The sequence below is a fragment of the Pelobates fuscus genome, chromosome 1 (genome assembly GCF_036172605.1).
Source record: "Pelobates fuscus isolate aPelFus1 chromosome 1, aPelFus1.pri, whole genome shotgun sequence".
In the NCBI taxonomy this organism is placed as follows: Eukaryota; Metazoa; Chordata; class Amphibia; order Anura; family Pelobatidae; genus Pelobates; species Pelobates fuscus.
This window is the reverse complement of record NC_086317.1, coordinates 171,490,839-171,510,684: the sequence shown is the minus strand read 5'-3', so window position 1 is coordinate 171,510,684 and position 19,846 is coordinate 171,490,839. Positions and strand designations below refer to the sequence as shown.

The 19,846-nt window shown below is 43.3% G+C and overlaps 1 protein-coding gene across 1 annotated transcript in view; it reads left to right on the top strand.

The window, feature by feature from the left end:
- Nucleotides 1–9,703: 9,703 nt before the first annotated feature.
- The window catches only part of OPTC (opticin), a 79,140-nt gene continuing 68,997 nt past the window's right edge, over nucleotides 9,704–19,846 (top strand). Inside the window, exons 1-2 of the mRNA XM_063444388.1 lie at nucleotides 9,704–10,024; nucleotides 11,129–11,385. Of these exons, the coding sequence (XP_063300458.1) occupies nucleotides 11,161–11,385 (225 nt within the window). The 5' untranslated portion in view covers nucleotides 9,704–10,024; nucleotides 11,129–11,160. The remainder of the gene's footprint in view (nucleotides 10,025–11,128; nucleotides 11,386–19,846) is intronic.

The window sequence follows — 19,846 nt, the reverse complement described above, 5'->3', positions numbered from 1 at the left end:
GACCTGAATAGATGGGCATACCCACATGGTACAGGCGAATGAGCTGTGATCAAAATGTATATACTCCCACGAGTCCTTTATCTCTTCCAAACAATCCCACTGATGGTACCGGCATCCTTTTCCTCCTACACTCAAAACAGCGTTCATACACTATGTGTGGTGGGGGGAAAGATCGAGGCTTCGCCACAAGTTGTTATGTCTACCTAGACACAGGGGGTGATTAGAGTTGCCAGATTTTAAAAAGTACTATCAAGTCGCGGTTCTGCACTGTATCCTTGACTGGCAGGCGGGCAGCACACACAAACAATGGGTGGCACTGGACAGGGGAGGCACGGACACTTGCTTGGAGTCGGCGACATGGTTGGGAACACAAAGGGGGTTGGAACACAGGGATGAATGGTAACTGGTGTCACATGCACTCCGCACTTGGTACTCGGTTAGAGAACAGACACACATTTCACCTACACCTAGCCCCTTGCCCCCGGTAACAAACAACGGCAAATTAGGGGGGGCTCCCCTCGAGTGCATGGTCCTTCTTGGGGGGGGAGAATACATCCCTATCATTAAAGTCTTATGAGACAGTAAATTGTGAAATGTTTGACTTAGGAATATCGGGTAGCAAATATAAGGTTACATGTCTACTATACAAGGTGATGGCTCTAGACTTGGCCATTAGTGGGAAAAAAAATAGCGGTTAGCTTGTGTGTGCATATCAAGCTGTAGATATATTGAATGACGGACTTGCAGCACTGGATATAGAGAGCTACTCTCTGTACACATCGTTCAGAGGCTTGTATTGTTGTTGCTCACTGTCCCACGTCAATGTGAGGTCTCTGAATGTAGTTCTGGCATAATTAGCAATAAACAATTTAAATTAGCATTTATGCTAATTGTTTATACACGATTACAGGGTATGGTTGTATAGCCTGGAAGTTGCGTATGCATAAGTGCTGGTGTGAAGAGGTTAATGGAAACAGAAATTTTAATTTTGGTTGGGCTGTTGAAAAAAAATCAGTCATGTGTATTTATCTGGCTGTGTGTATTTTGGATTGTGTCTTGCATTGTCTACCTGAGTGTGTGTCTGACAGTATCCTTGTATCTGTATGTATGTTTCTCTGAGCATGTATATGTTTGTGTGTGGGGCAGCTGCTTGCAGTGTTTTGTGTATAGGTGGGGGGTGGGGATGCTGCCTTTGGGCACTGTGTTTATGGCAAAGCTATGTGTTATGACTGTGTGTATAATAATTGTCTTCAAGGGGTGACAGGGTGACTAAAGGGGTAACTGTGGCGGGGTGAGTGTGACAGAGCAAGGGGGTGAATAAGACAGAGTTGAGTCATGAGTGTCACAGAATGAGGGAGGGTGAGTGTGACATGGTTTGCGGAGAGTGTTACAGGGTGAGAAAAACTACGTATGACAGGATTAGGGGTTAATGTGGCATGGTTGGAGGAGTGAGTTTGACAGGATTAACGGGGTTAATTAAGAATGCAAGTGTAACAGGATTAGACGTATTATTGTGACGGGATGAGTGTGGAAGGGTTGGGGTGGGAGAGTGACAGGTCGTGGGCATGACAGGATTAGAGGTTTTTTTTTGACTGGGTGATTGTAACAGAGTGACATGAGGAGGAGAATGTGACGAGGTAAGTGCTGCTTGAGTGGAGGGGTTGAGTGTGGCTGAATCAGGAGGAGTTAATATAAGTGTGGGAGTGGTGGCAGTGTCGGTTTGTCAGACGTGGTCACCCCAGAAGTGCTCAACAGGGGATTTGAACTGAGGTCCATCTGTGTCCTAGTCTTGCTATCTTTCCTCTGGGCCACACATCAGTTCTTATACCTGTATTATGCTTATCCTTGCCTTGTCTTCAACACTGGGGGCTGGATTTTACCTGGGGCTGCTCCCATCAATCTCAGCCCACCTGAAGCTGATGCCCAATTAGCCAGGTGTAAGACACTGCCTCTTCCTGAGGGCAGTGTGAGTTCATTGGCTCTGGTTCCTGCGTTTGTATTTGTGATCCAGTGTTCTCCATTCGGCTCCTGACCTTGGTTTATTCTTATAGTGTGTCCTGATCTCTGGTACCCTCTGACTTTGGCTTACCCTTGTTTATCCTGACTTCTGGCACCCTCTGAATTTTGGCCTACCCTCGATGATTCTCCTGCTTGTGTCCTTGCCTGTACTGCGACTTGGAGCAATATCCTGCACAGCCCCCGTGCACAGACTCACAGGTCATGTGGTTCCTTATCTGGTCACCTTGGTCTGTGTTTATTTGCAAGGGTAAGCGTATATCTCTGCATCTCCTTTCTTCCAGTCTAAATGCGTGATCTCTTGTCCTGTTTATGAATAATTTTCCAGACAATGGTTTGTATTGTCCCTGAATATATTTGTATAATATATATTTTTTTATGTTTTTGCCAAACTAAAGAGATTTAAATTTGTTAACCTAAAATGCTCCATTTCTTTTTTATCAATAAAATAGAAATGAAAAGTATTATTTCTGTTTATAGTAAATTTACAATAAGCCAATAAGTATTGTATTTACAAAAACGAATTTATATATGTTTACTGCAGTTTCAGCATATAGTAAAATTTACCTTAAATCCCACACACTAAAGTGATGGTGCAGACCATCTATATATCATAAATATATACACAACATAAATATAGATGTAAATGCAATGATCCAACCCACATGTACCAGAGCCCATACACCCCTGTTTCTGGGATTAAACAGCTCCAAATGAGAGGGAACTTGTCTCACACATCCCAGGGTATTCAGACACTAGATGTTCCTCTTATCCAGACTTTGATGCTGTTGCTAATAAACATTTTTCTTTGCACCACATTGTTTTGGGTAATTGAAAGGAGCACATTTGAATGGGGTTGGTGACCACCTTCTCACTAGAACTGTTTTTATAAGCTGTGTGGAGTGTGGAACACTTTTATCTATTACTTACCATTCTTCATAAATTGAAAATACCCTCTGCGCTATATATTGTTTAATTTTATTTTTACATGTAAACATTGTGGAAATTTAATATATTACATTAAAAATTACATGGATAATTAAAATAAATAATGTGTTATGGCAGTGGCTGGTTCTGGGAAGAGCACATCCCTTAAGGCCCCGGTGGAAAAGTTTTTTGTTGTTTTTGATATCATTGGACTCATTTGTCCCTTCCTAATTTTGGTGTTTGCGGACCTATTTTCAAAATATCCAATTCTGAATTCTTAATATTTGATGCCGAGGAGTCTACGTTATACCTAGTGTTTTGTTGATTTCGGAGAAAAGACCTTGTAGTGTGGTGGAATCTCAGTAAAAATAAATTTACTAGGACAAGATTGCCACGTGGTATGTGCACTTGCATATGTTGATGTATCAGTTAGTTAGTTACACGTAGCTAAGATACAATCAGTAGTGTAAGGAGCATATGTAGGAATACAGGATATACGAGTATTTCCCCTCCTCCCTTGTGCTGGGCAAGCCATGTGGTCAAACAGGAATTTAGTCTCTATTCGGTTGCTTAGATAAGAGTATGTGCAGGTTGAACTGATTATGGGAGGAGCTACATGCCTATATAAGGGACCTACACTGTATGATCAGGACTCAGACTTTGCTGTTTTTTGGTGACATTAGTCCCTCTGAGTCCCGGTCGGTGAATCGAATAAAGAATCTCTTCCTTCCTGAAGAAACCTGTGTCCATCTCTCTGTGCTTGGCTTCCGTCAGTTTCTCCGGTATCAGTAGGATCTTCTCATTTTACCTCTAATAGATCGATCTTCTGTTGTAACCTACTAAGTTTTAACTCACCCACACTGTATTTTGTGAATTTTCAGAAAATGTGTTTTCTTCCACATGTATTTCTTCCTCTCCAGAGACCACCTTCCAGAGATCTGCAATCTACCTCTACTTTTTAAATATTATTATTCAAGAAGTAATTCATTCATATGCAGCAAAATATCAACTGAGAATCTTTGCACTACAAGGAAAGAAATTGAGAGGTGAGGAGCTCTTTCAGAGGATGGAAATTTCCTCAAGTGTAACTACTAAAATAGCCGTAACTATCGCTTACAATTATCAGCTCTTTCTATGATATCATACTCAAATAAATTCAAACAGAAATTAATAGGGCATGGTAAATGCTAAGTAGTACCTGGTTTCCATGTTCAACAGGAAACATGACCTGTTGCTACCTAACTAAAAATGACACCTGCTCTCGATGTAAAAAGGAAGACTTAATAACATTTGCATGAATTGACTTTGGGGCATAGATGTTGCTGTAGCAGTCTTGAACTTAAACACATTGCTGTTTCGGAGAAATGGCACTGTTTATATTTCACATCTTTCACTCCTACACAGTCAGACAGCCACTAGGGACCCCAAACCAAATAAACTACACTAAACTAAAAATGAAAATGTTAAATCTATTTGATATCCTATCAGAATCGTGACACCAGGCACTGTGAACAACCCATAATTCTCTAAATAAAAATGCATTCTATATTTAAGCACATTTAATCTCTGAACCCTAACTATAAACGTGGTGTTTTTTATTTTCAATAGATATCCATGAAATTTGGCAAGACATGTCTTTGCAAACAATAAGGTCAACTTGCTCAGATAATCACTAGTGAAGTATGTGCTGAGCGAACATTTATACTGTCCTTGTGGAGTTGCTATGGCAATAATTTGGAAAATGCACCTTTCTTGGCATATCTCCAGGTTTAAAAATGGTAAACATTAAATTGGGGGCAGCACAAGTGTTGTCCTTAGAAAACTGTCAGTATTATTTAGCTGCAAAGATCTACAAGCTGTTGTTATTTACAAAGCTTGAAGTGAATATGTTATATTATAAAGTGAACTACAGCCCAGTCGACGTAACTCTGCTGCCTGTGTCCTGCTTATGTTTTTATTTAATTTGCCCAGATTGGGGGCACTTCATTTAAGCAGGGCAAACATTTTCCATAACATCTGGCTTCATTGCCAACATACTCAACGATGTGTACCCATTCCTGTACTCTCTAGCTAGTGCTAGAAACACTGTCATAGACTATGATGGCTATGCTAGAGTGCCGGAATACCACTTGTAGTAGGGTTCTGTTGCTCTCTCCGATGAAGAACTGATTGAAAGGTAGGGTTTGGCCCTTTTTTTAGACAAATGTTTTTCTCCCAATTCTATATAATTTAATTTACTATGAAATAAATTTATACCATGACAGATATACATTAACCCCTTAAGGACACATGACGGAAATATTCCGTCATGATTTCCTTTTATTCCAGAAGCTGTGTCTTAAGGGGTTGAGGGTGTTTATGAACAAGCGTGGAAATTAGTCTTTGGTTGAAGACAGTTTGGGTACTAAAGATGGAGCTTTTCTAATATTGTTTATTTTTTAAAATACTCCATTCTCATACAGCATGAATACACAGAGAAAAGACCTTCAGCATTCCATCCTGGTCTTCTCGAGATTGGAGAGGGGGCTGCCTGACCTCAAACTGTACTATCTCTCTACAGACATCTACCAAGTGGTTGAGAGGTCAAATAATTCTCATTATTGGTTCTTCAGAAACCTCTTTGTAAATTCTCAGAACACACAACTCAAAGTGTTTAATTTCATTCACCAGCACTTGGCCCTATTCTTTATGTAACAGACCGTTTTGCACACAAGAGGTTAAAAACAGTTTAGGCGATATTCCCCTTTTCAGATGCACAGGCAGCTACTGCAATCACCAATCTCCCGAATTGCAAGCACATGAATACTCAAACTCCCGAACTGCAAACACACAAATTCACCAATCTCCCGAACTGCAAACACATGAATTCACCAATCTCCCGACCTGGAACCAGGGGAATGCTCCAAACTCCCGAACAGGAAACACACAAATGCTGTAAAAAGCCGAACAGGAAAAACCATACGAACAGTTTACACTCCTGGCAGTCGCACTGTAACAGCATACAATCCAATTCCCCCCAAGAACGAGACGACACTTCGTTTGAGGGTCAAGCAGAACTGATTTACTGGGGCTACCTGCCCGGCTTTTATGCAGGTCTCCCACCTGGTGGACAATCCCCTAGGGGACCAGATGGGAAACTGGGAAACATATTGGACACTGACCAATCACAAGCTTACAATCCCACAATGCATCACAATCCCTCCTCTCTGTCCTGGAGATAATTGGGAAGTAATCCAATTATCTCAAAGAACAAAGGCAAAACTCCATTAACCACATGGCAGACAAAGGACAATAAAAGACATAAAATTACATACTGTTACATTTATCACATAGAACATACACATTGTACCTATCCCCAGATAGCTTAGATCTGAGCGCACATTATTACCGGGTCACATGCATACAGTTCAATCGCCATGGAGCCAAAGTCTTTCATACAGTCTTTCAGTATACGGCTGGGCTCCATGGCATAGCTATCTGGGGTAGCATGGCTTTAACAGTCCGCAGAAAGGCACAAACCAGCCTTTCTGCAGGGAAAAAGAACAGTGTTAAACATGGGGCCATAGTCCAGCGGCAGGAGGCGGGCGACCAGGCTCCTCCAGTGGCCAGTGGCGAGGTTGGTTCCTCCACACTTATACTCATGGTACTCCAACTTAAAATGTTACTCTCTTTTTTTCCTTTCCTTTTAGTCCCTCTCATGCACAAACAGAAACAATTCCCAAACTTCTACCATAGGCTGGAGTTGCAGGAGCAAAATCAGGGGGGGCGGAGTCTGGCAGCCGATCAGAGCAGACGCAGGGTGGATGGGCTCCGTGAATACCCAGTGTAACCCAACGAATATCGGTCACCCAACCTTTAAAAATAACACCCAGGCGGCCCAGAACAGTAATGGGGAGGAAGACAAAAAAACAGAAACCAAACCGACCCGCACAGGGGACCAGCATACAAGATCTCTTCCACCGGGCACAGGGTGCCTACGGCCCCAAGATGGCCGCCGACCTCGACGAGCTTTCTGACTCCTCGGGGGATTTCTATCCGGAGGACGCCACTATCAGCCTACCTCCAGAGAGACCCCAACAACCGACACCAAGCCCAGCGGCAGCAGAACCGGTCACGGCAGCGCTATTGAAGACTCTCCTAGGAGACCTGCAGAAAACTCTCCAGGCGGATGTCGCACAGCTACGCACAGACCTCGCGGGCCTAGTGAGCCGCATCGACGCGGCCGAAGCTACCTCCACACAGCAAACACACGATATTGCACAGCTCAAGCAGGAAATCCAGGCCCTTAAACAAAAGCAGGCCAAAACCGACCAGCGCTTCGCGGCAATGGAGGATGCCAGGCGCCGCAACAATTTAAAAATACGTGGAATTCCGGAGGATATCCCAGCAGAAGAAATTCCTCACCTCTTGAGACGGCTCTCGGGAGTGCTGCTGACGCCTAAACAAGCCAGGAACATTGGCTTTGAGGCAGCCTTCCGGATCCCGAAACCCCGGAGAGCACCTGAGGCGGCCCCCCGAGACCTAGTGGTGAGGTATAAAAGCCCGACAGACAAGATGGCGGTACTGGCAGCCCTGAAGGGATCCACCACCTACACCTTTGAAGGCATGACGCTGGCCTTTTATGCGGACCTGTCAGGGGAGACTCTGCAATGGCGCAGGTCCCTACAACCCCTTACCTCACTGCTGCGGGAGAAGCAAATTACCTACCGCTGGCGCACACCGCGCGCGCTACGAATCCAACATGACAACCGGACATACACCATTTCGGATATCCAGGAAGCGACCGCCTTGCTGCCTCAACTGGGCCTACCCACGGAGGGGCTGTTAACCACGACTGCACCTGAACAAACAACGGCAACACCGAGATGGGACCCGACGAAGACTGTCCCCTTCATCCCACGGGGAAAGGGGAAAGCCGCACTCGCAGCACCCACCACCTGAGGGCAGATGAAAAACTCCCCTACTGTGGGACATTACTCCACAGGCGACAACCTGGTTCATTACTGTTACCCTCCCCACCCATGGGCAAACCGCAACCCAAAGACTGGCCTCTAAGGCACCTGTAAAGGACTACTGCGAACTTCACAGTTGAAGATGCCCCAAATACCTGTTTTATAGATGTCTGGTATATATTGTTACCTTACACACACGATATTAGACGCCAAGGGGCTCAAATTTCGGGGCACACCACATGTTACACACATGCAACGAAATACCAAACAGCCCAAATACAGTAGTTACACTCGCAACCACAGGGCAGCTCGACAGAGAATGGGCCATCCCAAGCCCGTCCACATACTCCTGCTCATACCCCCCCCCCCCCTCCCCTGGGTTACAGGGGCTACCAAACCCACATGGCAGGCCACAAACCACCCGACTCGCTAGGACCACGCGTACCGGGAATGCCATGATTCCTGGAGACAACTAGCCAAGGCATACACCAGCAAATAAGAGACACACACACGACATTACGCAACTAAACTATTGCTCACTACACGACCTACACATTGCCACCACTTCTTGAATGCCTACAGAAACAACACTACTTAATTAAATATAAAATTGTGCAGTCTAAACGAAGCCATATGATTGACTAAAGTTGAATGTTATTATTGCGCTTGAAACAGCTGTTGTGGCAGCTCAAGCATGTCTGTTACTATTTGCACATGAAAAATAAAGAATTAAAAAAAAAAAAAAAAAAAAAAAAAAAAGGAGCAAAATCAGTGCTGCAAAATCTCATATATTTCTTCACCGGTAAGAAGTGCATCTCAATACAATATGTAAGTGAAGTTCTGAGGTTAAGGAGATCAGAAGCAAGGAGCAGTGACAAAAAAAAACACAATGGTGCCATTTTATTAGGACAAATATTTTGGATTTACCATGTTGTTATAAATTCCCAAACTATGATCTGTATATCTGCTTATTATTATGCCTACAAATAAAATAATTTAGTCCATCATAAAAAGAAAGCACTCATATAAAAAGTAATAGGGTGCTCTTGAACAACGGCTGGCAACCCCTCAATGTCATGTAGTCAGGCGCTCCATCAATTCAAGCAGCTTTTTTGGACATGAACAGACATTTTGGCCCACAACGGGGGATATGTCAAGCTATAAATAAAATAATAACCTCTCTCTAATAAGCTATATACATACCTGGATTTTCTTTGCATTGTGGCTTTACTCTTTCACATACTGTTACATTGTCTCACTTATTGATTCCAAGGTGGTTTAAAATACACTGGAGTCAATAAGAGATGCCTGTTCAGTTGACTCTTTAAATGCTAATAGCAGCTAATCACATTATTCAAAGGGCAGAAAATCAAAGATCCATATATTGGTTATTTTTAATACATTCTAATTTTACCCATGTGGACATTTGATGTAGGAAGATCACAGAGCAGTTAGTGGGGATTTGTATGCTCTTAAGCTGCTTTTTCGTTTAAAAGCAGACTGCGAAAGATAGTGATAAATAAGACCCATGGGTATTTGATGGATATGAAGGATTACATAAGGTAGTATTAGGATTTGCTAGAAAAGCCTTGTGTGGAACACAAGTCAAATATATAGTAAGTCAGTGATGATATAAAAGATAGTTATTTTAGTACCTTAACTTTATAAAGATTCTCAAAAAACTATATGATGTGGGCAAAATGCTTGAAGATAATTATTCTGCTGTTAAAGAGTTAATATTGCCTGAGACCCTTGTTTTGCTTTCTCTGTCTTGAAGGTACAGGTTCAGACAGGATTACTTTGTCTTGGGCAGGAAAAAAAAATATGAATGCCCTCGTTTTTACCACCCCCACTTCAAAACCACAGCTCTGTCTAATTGGTTGAAGTACAGGCCTGGGGTCACTGGGTCTCATTGCAAGGGGTCCTGCTGACAGCTGCAAAAATATATCTTATTGGTTGCTCTACCAATCTCCTGCCTCCTCCTTTTGTCCCTAGCCTTCATTGCAATTAGTATCTTCAAGGTTCATTTTTGAACAGATTCTACTTTACGGACTTCACTGGCCCACAAACAAGCAGAAGTGAGAGCAATTTTTCACCCAAGTTGTTTTGCCTTCGTGCAACTTTTCAAGGTATATAGTTATTCCACCAATAAGATATCACAATAGAGACATGTTACTTTGTAACTTTCCTTTGTTTGATATTATTAGCTGAAATTAAGAAACAGATGTTTTTGTAACCAAATATGTATATATTAGATTAGATATATAGACTTCCGCAGTGTAAAAAGACCAATGACAAATATAAAGGTATGTCAAGAATTCTGTTGTAGTGTGATGCACTGAGTCATGTAAGGACAGGACAAATTAGAGTCAAGCGATTCTTGTCACTGTATGATTTATTTAAAAATTAGTTTTATGCAGCATTAATAGGAGCCACGGGATTATAGAAATGCTGAACTAAAGAAGATATGGGAAGAGATTGTGCAGAGAGGTAATAGGCATTTCATGTCTATATTATATAGAGCTATAGGAGTATGTGTGGGGGTACATATGTTTAGCATAAAACAGAGCGCTGTATGGAGCAAAAGGCATGACTAGAACATCAGTAGTAGATATAGTCTATTACGACTCTAAAATTGTGACTATTTTACAGCAGTATTTTTCACAGCAGGCGGCTTGGTGTATTTAATTTATTTTACTTTGTAATACATTTTATAACGATTGAACCCATCTTTTTTTTCCCCTATGATAACTCTATATTTTATTTATTTGCTATAAATATGCACTTACTGTTCCGTTACTTTGCTTGTAATATTCAATATATACATTGCTGATGAGATGTAATAGGTAAGTCTATTTGACTCTAATGTCTTTCTACAGCTTAATTTAGTAAAGTGAAATACACTTTTTATGTTTCAACATGATGGCTAGAAATAGATCCTTCACTCGAATATTTTATGAATATCCTTAAGTGTAAAAAAACCTTTTGCAGTACAGTTTAATTCTTACACACTTGTGGTTTAAATGTTGAAACTGGTCACTATTGTTAGCAATTAGGCTTTAGGTTGACAATTGAATTAAGATAATTTCTCTCATATTACAAGGAAACTTTATTTAAAAAAAAATATTTCCTTAACACCTCCCATGTATAAAAAACGTAGAATCTCTTTGAAGAAATGCATCCAGTAGACCTATATGTTAGCACATTTCGATGACTGTATTTTCTGATCATAGGTGTATAGGATATCCTACGTATACATTGCAAGATGCAGCTGTCTTTGATTCTGTGGCTATCGTTAGTAACCATTTCTGTGGCTCCACCATCCACTGAGAATGGTAGACGAAGAACAGAAAAGCTCCAACCCAGTGAGACCAGCTCATATGAGAACCTTGACCTGAATAATTATGACCCAAGCCTGGATATCTATGGAGATTCATTAGACCTGAACAACTATGATGAACTGTATGACTACTCAGAACCTGAACCTAAGGTGAGGAAAAATATTGTGGATCATAGAACTTTAAATTAATCACATCTCTGGGAGATATTAATCAGAGAGTTCTGTTCTAAAAAGTGTCCTAAAGTATTAAAAATTGGGTCATCACCATGAAACCCAGTGGAGCCTGCAGGCACATCCCATTGGTGGCTTCTCACCTTTTATATGTGTGCATCATTACCTGAGAAGTGGCATAGAATACGGAGTACAAACTGAAAAATAAAAGGAATTATATACATTATATTATTATATATATTATTTATAACTGGAAATGATCAGATGGATAGACAAAAAAGATTCATAATAAAGATTGTAACAGAAGAGTACATTAGTATACTGTGCTGCATGTGTATTGTCGTCATAGAAAGTTTGATGCGTCCAAAGCAAAATAAAGCACTGTTGTTTGCTCCATCCATAACTTGCATGACTGCCAAGAATAAATTCCAGAGGCATGTTTGGTAGTTACATACCAGCATGTCACTAAGAATCCATCAGAGTGCACAGCCAGGAGAAATCATTACCAGACAAAGGTGCTGAATTCTAAGTTCAAAATATAATTTAAACAAAAAATATATAAAATAGCAGTATCAATTAAACAATGGGAAGAGAAAATGTAAGCCTAAATTTAATCATAAAATGTGGTGAACATAAGAATATTAAAAAAGGTAAAAATAAAAGACCCTCCCTGATATATAATATGCATATACTTTGCAGTTTAGTGGTCCTTAGCAACCAGTAAATGATGCTGAGCTTAATAAAGTGTATTCTTCCAGTCCCAACTTCAGTGAACATGCATCTAAGGGTTGTAATATCACTATGACTACTAGCATCAAACTCAATAGGGCTAGCAAAATGTATAGAGCACTTATGTATAATAATAAATGTATCTATATTTTGTCTATATAGGTTACTTTGTGCAGACTTTTATATACTTTGGACATACTTCCCCACCAGAGTGCAATAACATTGTATTGCCATTTTAACATGTCTAAAAAGATGTCTCTATCGCTAATTATATGTTTTAGAACATAATTTTTAAAATAATATGCAGATTATTAGGCAGATTGTTAGGCCTAACCCTTGTTCAGTGATGTGCTTTTGAATCAGTAGTATATCATCAATTGGTAAAGGTTGTACCACTAAAGAGGCATCCCTAATATGCCAACAAATCTCTGTTCTGTATACAAAAGGATGCACACCAATGTATAAGTAAGCAATAATCAAACACGTTATTACACAATCAAGTCTTGCAATACAACAAACATTAACAATGAATCAAAAATAGTGACACAGGCTAAAATGAATATAGACCACAAGGTAATGCCTCAAAGTTACATTTACATAAAGCCTCCAAGGGCTGGGCATGTGTAACACTAAACCTCCAACATTTTGGCATCTAAACTTGTACCTTTTGCAAGAGATCTATGGCTATCCCTTGAGAAAGGCACACGTTTAGGTTTTTATTTTTTATTTATTGTTTATCTGTTTATTTTATTGTAAGACTTGATTGTGTAATCAAGTGTTTGATTATTGCTTATAAATCGGTGTGCATCCTTTTGTATATAGAACATTGTAATGGATCACCTGGTACCCCGACTGGGTACCTCCGTTGAAGGATGCTCCTAGCGCTTCCTGAGGACTCCAAGCACTGCAGCAGACACCACAACCAACGCAGACTCCACAACCGCCTTAGCTTAACTGGAGTCTTGCCATCTTCCTTCCACCCTGGATAAGCTTCTGTCCTCCAGGACCGTGTGGGGAAGACCTCTCCTCCAAGGAGAGCGTAACAGGAACAGCTCTTAAAAGAGCTAAGTGATTAAGGCTCCAGGGAGTATGCAGAGCATAGCAATCCCCAGTGTGAATATAGCTGTCCCCTCCAATCACGAGACAAGACTACGTGTTGAGGGTCAAGAAGAACTGAGGTTTAATGACGCACACTCTGCTTTTATGCAATTCTCCCATGCAAGGGAGACGCCCACAGACAATTATACATTAGCCAATCAAACAATGGTTACATCCCACACATCTCCTCCCCTTAGCCTGAGAGGTAACCCAATTATCCATCCAGTTTAAAACATACTTTTTACCCAACTTTCATAACTCTAAAACTATACATCCTATTATTAATCAGCACATTCCAAATACAAACATACCGAAAAATCATTTGAATCCGTTCAGCCGTTCGGGAGATAGATATGGGTCACTTTTGACCGACCGCAAGCACATTTTCATGCCAAAAACAGTTCAATGGATTTGGGCTGTGCAGTCAGTCTATTTTACACCGAGAAAATTACTAAGTCCCATTCGAACGAGCGTTAGAATCTTCGAACAGGACTTAGTCTCCAGCCGCAGTGTCGAAGTAGAGTAGAAGATACGGGTCAGCGGTGTTCGTGCAATTGGGTAGCCGAAAACAGTTCCATAGATCTGGCTGCACACACCGCTGACCGCGTTCGAATAAGTTAAAATGGCCGCCGCCACGTGTTCTTTATTCGAATGGCGGCCACTTCGACGACTTTGGTACTTCGACTGCATCTGAAGTGCCAGTTCAAATGTACCCATTCTTTGTACAACACACTTAAAGGGCCAGAAACAGCATAATATAAGTCCATAAGCCCCAACTCAATTCCTTATAGGGCAATACATCCCAGGGTCATAGTCGCAGGGCAGGAGGCTAGCAATCAGTCCTCTCCAATGCCCAGTGGCAAATGGCAGTTTGTCACAAACATGCTTTTGAATCAGGACATGGCAGAGATATTTTGCTCAATCCTTGGTCCCATGGATTTCCATGAGACAAGGAATGTACATTCTTGCAAGTGATGCCATTACTTCCAACATAGGAAGCCAATATCCAGGGCATTGACTGGCTTAACTCAGTACATCCCAGTTACCTAGTTAGTTCGGAGGCAGTACCACAAATTAGCCAAAGTGCATCGCAGCAAGAAACATCTGCCCACCATTGACATGGCTATTTATTGTCCAGAAGTCAAGTAATATTAGTTCATGAAAGAATTATGTTAAGTGTTTTTTGGTGTATCACTTCGAGGCTGAATGATCTAAAATGAAATCTGTTCTTTATTCTATCATTTTCTGAACAACCTACTTACTTTTCAATATTGTGAATAAATCTCTGGATCTCTGGATTTTCATCTAAACCATAGGTAGAGTATACATCCTTTTTACCCTAATCAAGACAGTCCGGCATAATTGGGACACATTGGAATGTTTCGAACACCTAAAAGTTGCCAAACATTGATGTGTTACAAATAATTTGATGAGGCCAGCTATGTGTCTAAAAAAGGGGTTGTATAAATCTACAAAATTCAAATGCTGACATTAGTTAATTACGGAGTAATAAAATATTCCCATAAGCTGTTTAAATGTGTAATGGTACCAAGATGGAATGCCTCTGGATGGAATGTCCCTAGATGGCATGTCAATCAAAGAATGCTGACTTGGTAAGGCTGCTTTAGTAAGTCTGTTGGCTTTTATTCCCCAAAGCTGGACTTCTTAGTGCTAGAGGATTGATGAGAAACATTGAATGTATAGTTGATGATATTAATGTAGGCCTGATTAGATTAAAGTACAGTAGATGTCAAATGCTCTGAGGAACCAGGAGATACATGCATCTATGATGGACAAAAGGACCTCTGTAGACACTAATGCATGTGTGTTTTATGTAATATTGTGGCACTTGTTAAATGGTATGTTGAGGTGCCAGGTTAAAGTGGTATCTGAGACTTTGTTCGTGCTAATAATTTGGCTATTACTGCTTATGATGCTAGCTTCACGTGTGAAATCAACATGCTGTTCATCCAGAGGTCAAGTTCTGGGGGAAAAAGTGTAGATGAGAGGGTTCTGGCCTACTGGTGTTCCTTGAGTCGGCGTATGGGCCGCCGAGATGGCCGAACGTACCATGTTGATGGACCGGTACGATTTCCCAGAAGTTCATGATGAAGGGAATAGGTGCCGTAAAGGGATTGAGATGCTGTCCCAGACACCAAGTTGTCCAGCAGTGCCATGCTGATAAATAGCACCTCCTTGTGCCTGGTGCCCATGAATCCCATAGGAGATCCCTAGTTTCCTGCGATAAATCTTCGGTTCGCCAGGAACCCCTGAAAGAGTCCAGGCCACTAAAGGAAGCCGGTCTTCCCTGACCAGTGGATGGGGTAGTCCCATCGGGTTCCTGAGAATGGTCGGAGTATCTGGTAGGAGGAGGGGATCCTTCTTCGACAGTTCCAGGAGCTCCGGGAACCACGGCTGGCTCTGCCACAGTGGCGTGATGAGGGTCAGTGTCACCCTCTGTGTCCTGATTCGGTGCAGAACCCTCGTTATCATCAAGAATGGCGGGAATGCGTAGGCTCCGTGTTGTGGCCATTGCTGTAGGAAAGCGTCCGTTGCTAGGCTCTCCGGGTCTGGGAGCCAGCTGAAGAAGTCTTTCATTTGACGGTTGATGCGGGAGGCGAATAAATCCAGGGAGAAAGGACCCCTATGTGCGTCCAGTATCTCAAAAACCTAATTGCCAGTCGCTGGCGTCCAGCCAGTGGTGTGACTACCAGTCTGCTGTCATGTTGGATTCCCCTGGAAAATGTTCCGCCAACAATGTGATGTTGCGGGGTAGGCAGTAATCGAAGATTTCCTTTGTGAGTTCTACTAGTGCCTGAGAGCGGGTGCCTCCCGCTCCATCCGGAGCAGGATGCAACAGTTAGTTCCTTTGCTAGGCTGCGAATGGCGAACGATCCTGCCAAGAGCTCCAGACAGTTGATGTTCATAGAAAGTTCTTGGGGAGTCCACACTCCTCCCGTGGAGGAGGTGCCGTCCGTTGCTCCCCAGCCTGAGCGTCTGGCGTCTGACTCCAGTATGAAGTCTGGTTGGTTTCCGAATATGGCCCGGCCGTTCTAAGCCTGCATGCAGTTCAGCCACCATTGCAATTCTTCCCGAACCTCGTCTGACATAGGTTGGTCGTAAGTCGGGATTCTGCAAAGGAACCTTGCCTTGAGGCGTTGCATGGCTCTGTAATGTAGGGGTCCGGGAAAGATGGCTTGGATGGAGGAGAGAAGGCCCACGATCCGTGGCAGTAGTCGTAAAGGTATGGACGTCAGTCGAAGTACTTTCCGAATTTCTCTGCGGATGGTGGTAATCTTTGCGGCCGGAAGGCGTAGAGTGCATGATGTTGAGTCTATCTCGAACCCTAGGAATTTGATCACCTGAGCGGGAATCAGAGATGATTTGGGGCCATTGATAACGAAGCCCAGAGATTCGAGTAGGTGTACAGCGTAGGCTGTATGATTTGCTAGGGTCCTTACATCCTCGTCGAGTATCAAGATGTCGTTGAGGTAGACGATGCATCTTATGCCTTGGGCTCTCAGCTTCGCCATTACCGGTTTCATAATTTTGGTGAAACACCATGGGGCCGAACTGAGGCCAAACGGGAGACAGGTGATTTGCCAAGGCGTCCCGTGCCAGTAGAAACGGAGATATGATCGGCTCCTTTCGTGCACGGGGATGGTAAGGTATGCGTCCTTGAGGTCTAGATGCGTGAACCATTTGTTGTCTCGAAGTAGGTCCCGTAGGAGATGGATACCTTCCATCTTGAAGTGGCGATATACCACGTAGGAATTCAGTTCCCTGAGGTTGATGACAGGTCGGAATTCTCCTGTCTTCTTCCTGAACAGGAAAATATTGCTGTAAAATCCGGAGGGGTCCGAGCCGGTTGGATGGCACCTTTGGAGTGTAAGTCCTGAAGTTCCGCGTCTATCACGCCAGCGTCTGCCTGAGATAGTTGAATCGGGCGAGGTGGGGTCTGTTGCAGCGGCATCGTCTCGAATTCTATTTGATAGCCCCGTACCATCCGCAGTATCCATGTGTCTGAGGATAGGTCTGCCCAATTCTGGAAAAAAAGAGAAACACGTCCTGCAATACGGCAGGGGGTTAGAGATAGGATAGAAAGGTGACTTACCATTGGAGAATCTCGCTCTGGAGCATCCTCGAAAACCATGGCCACGGTCCGATCCCCTAAACTGGTGGAATCGATGGCGGACAGATGAGTCCGTGTATAATGGCTGTGTCCTGGTTGTCCGGGGGGCCGGATGGCCAGAAACGGCTGGTGGCACGGCCACTCTGCCGACCAGCCCTCTCTAAAATACCTTGAGTGTTGGATCCGCGGAATACTTTCCGCATGGACGTTTGCGCCTTATTGAGGGATGTGAAGATATTTACTCTCTTATTGAGCTCAGTAAGGAAGGCCTCTCCAAACAGTTTGCCCTGTGCCAAGGGGCCCAATTCCTGATCCCCCAGTTCGACAAGCTTGTCATCAATTTGGAACAGTGCTGCTTGGGGCCTCTCCGAAGAGAGGGACACATTAGTGTTCCCGAGGAAGCAGAAGCACCTCTGTGCCCACTTTCGGGTATCTCGTGCTCACTCACGCACCATATCTGGGGTGAAATCATCAACCCTTTCATAGGCATCATCTGCCATATCCATAATCCTCACCAATGGACCGATAGCATCCAATAATTTATCTTGGGCTCCCTTGAAGCCACGTTCCACTCCCTTGCATGGGTCCCGACCCCCGTGGGACATAAACGTGGTCATAAGCAGGTCGAACTCGGGAGTGTATGCTACCTTGTCTGGTAGGCTTGGGCGAGGACATTCCAATCTCATGCATTTTCTCACTTCCTTATCGAGAGACTTCCGGAGCCAGAAGTGCCTGAATCTGGTCAAGTGTTCGGGTGGTGTCCATTCTTCCGAACGGGGATGGCGAATGTTCCTTGGGTCGAACATTCTTTGGCCAGAGTTGTCCAGAAATAGCTCTGAACCCTCTTGTGGGGTATCCAAAGATGTAACCACAGAATCCTGGGGCTCACCCAGGGTCTGTTCCCTTACCAGATAAGGGTCAGAATTGGCAGCGGAGTCCCAGTCGGATTCCTCCTGGTCGGAGGCAGCCGCCTGCCATTCGTTCACCACCGCTAGTGTGTGTGACGGTCCTGCGTCCTCTTCTCCAGAGGAAGCCTGAGCGGGTTTTTGAGATGACCTGCTCGTGTCTCTGCTGCGTCTAGCAGGGGCTTTTCCTTTGGACTTACGACGTCCCATGGCTTCGCCTTTCCAATGGCGCTTAGAGGGGCGGGAGCGCTCCCTGGAGGAATCGGAGTCCTCAGAATCTGCCCTATAATGAGCCCATCTGGGAGTGGTCTTAGATGCCTCTTGTTCCATTTGGAACGACTTAGCTACCGCTGCCGCAATCATGGCCTGGAGGTCTGAGGGATTTTGTGATTCTTCCATGATAACTCACACTCGGGGCTCACCGGGTAATTATGCGTGAGGGCACTTGTGGCACAAAAAACTTGGAGAGGCCTGGGGACCAGGGATGGTATAAATTTAGGTATGGTTAACCTGAGAGGATTAAGCGACTGGTAGGTCAAATGAGATGATGAGGGCTGTCACTGGGGCTCACCCAGGAATTCGGAATCCTGCATAAACAGGTCCGTTCAGCAGCACATGAATGGGGGCTCACCCCTCCCAGAATAAGGATATACCAACTGGCTTAAACTGACCCCAAGTGCAAAGCACTAACCTTATACTGGTCCCACAGTGAGCGGAGAAAAGAAAACCTGGCTTCAGGATAATATTCCAGAATATCTGGCTGCAGAAATTACCAGGAGTCTGTAACAGAGCAGTATCAGCAGTTTAAAATGGCTGCCGGACTAAAGACAGTTGAAATGGGAGGTTTTAGTACCTCCCCTAGGTGTTAGGCGTCAAAAAGGGATTTACACGACCGCTGTGCTTCGTGCGCACGAATTAGCCGAACGCCCGCACCAATAGATGGTGCAGGCGTTCGGCCCCTGAAACGAATGCGAGCGCCTAATACAAGAAAAGAATTTAAACGAATGAACGGGCAAAGTGCCGTTCGAAAAACGAATACAACGTGCAAATGCAAAGAAAGAGCGGGAAATACCGCGAGAACAAACTGACACTAGGAATTAGAGGTGAAGACGGCGAAAAAGCCGGTAAGACCTCGAATAAAGGGAAAGGGACACAATGGAAATTCCCAGAGCCAGGGGAAGAACCCCAGAACAGAGGGGAAAGTCCCCAAAAGGAATATAGAAAATAATTAGCAATATTATAATAGTAACAGTAGTTTACAAAATGGAATGAAATACAGTAGTAATGAAAGGACAGAGAGGATACACCAAATCTGTATTTATCTTGTGATGGAGCAGCAAAGAAAGAGGAAATTATGTCATACATTACACCTCTTATACTCTATACTGCATTGTGATTGGTTCTCAGTTATGTCACTCTTTTCTTTGCTGCTATGGAGTTAGTAAAGAAAGTTTATGCAAAATACGAAGCCTCCTGTCATGTGATAAAATTAGTTTCGGGTGAACTAGCTCATCTGAAAATAAAACATTTTTCTGGAAAACTGAATTTCGTGCATGTGGTGGTTCGGTTCATTAGA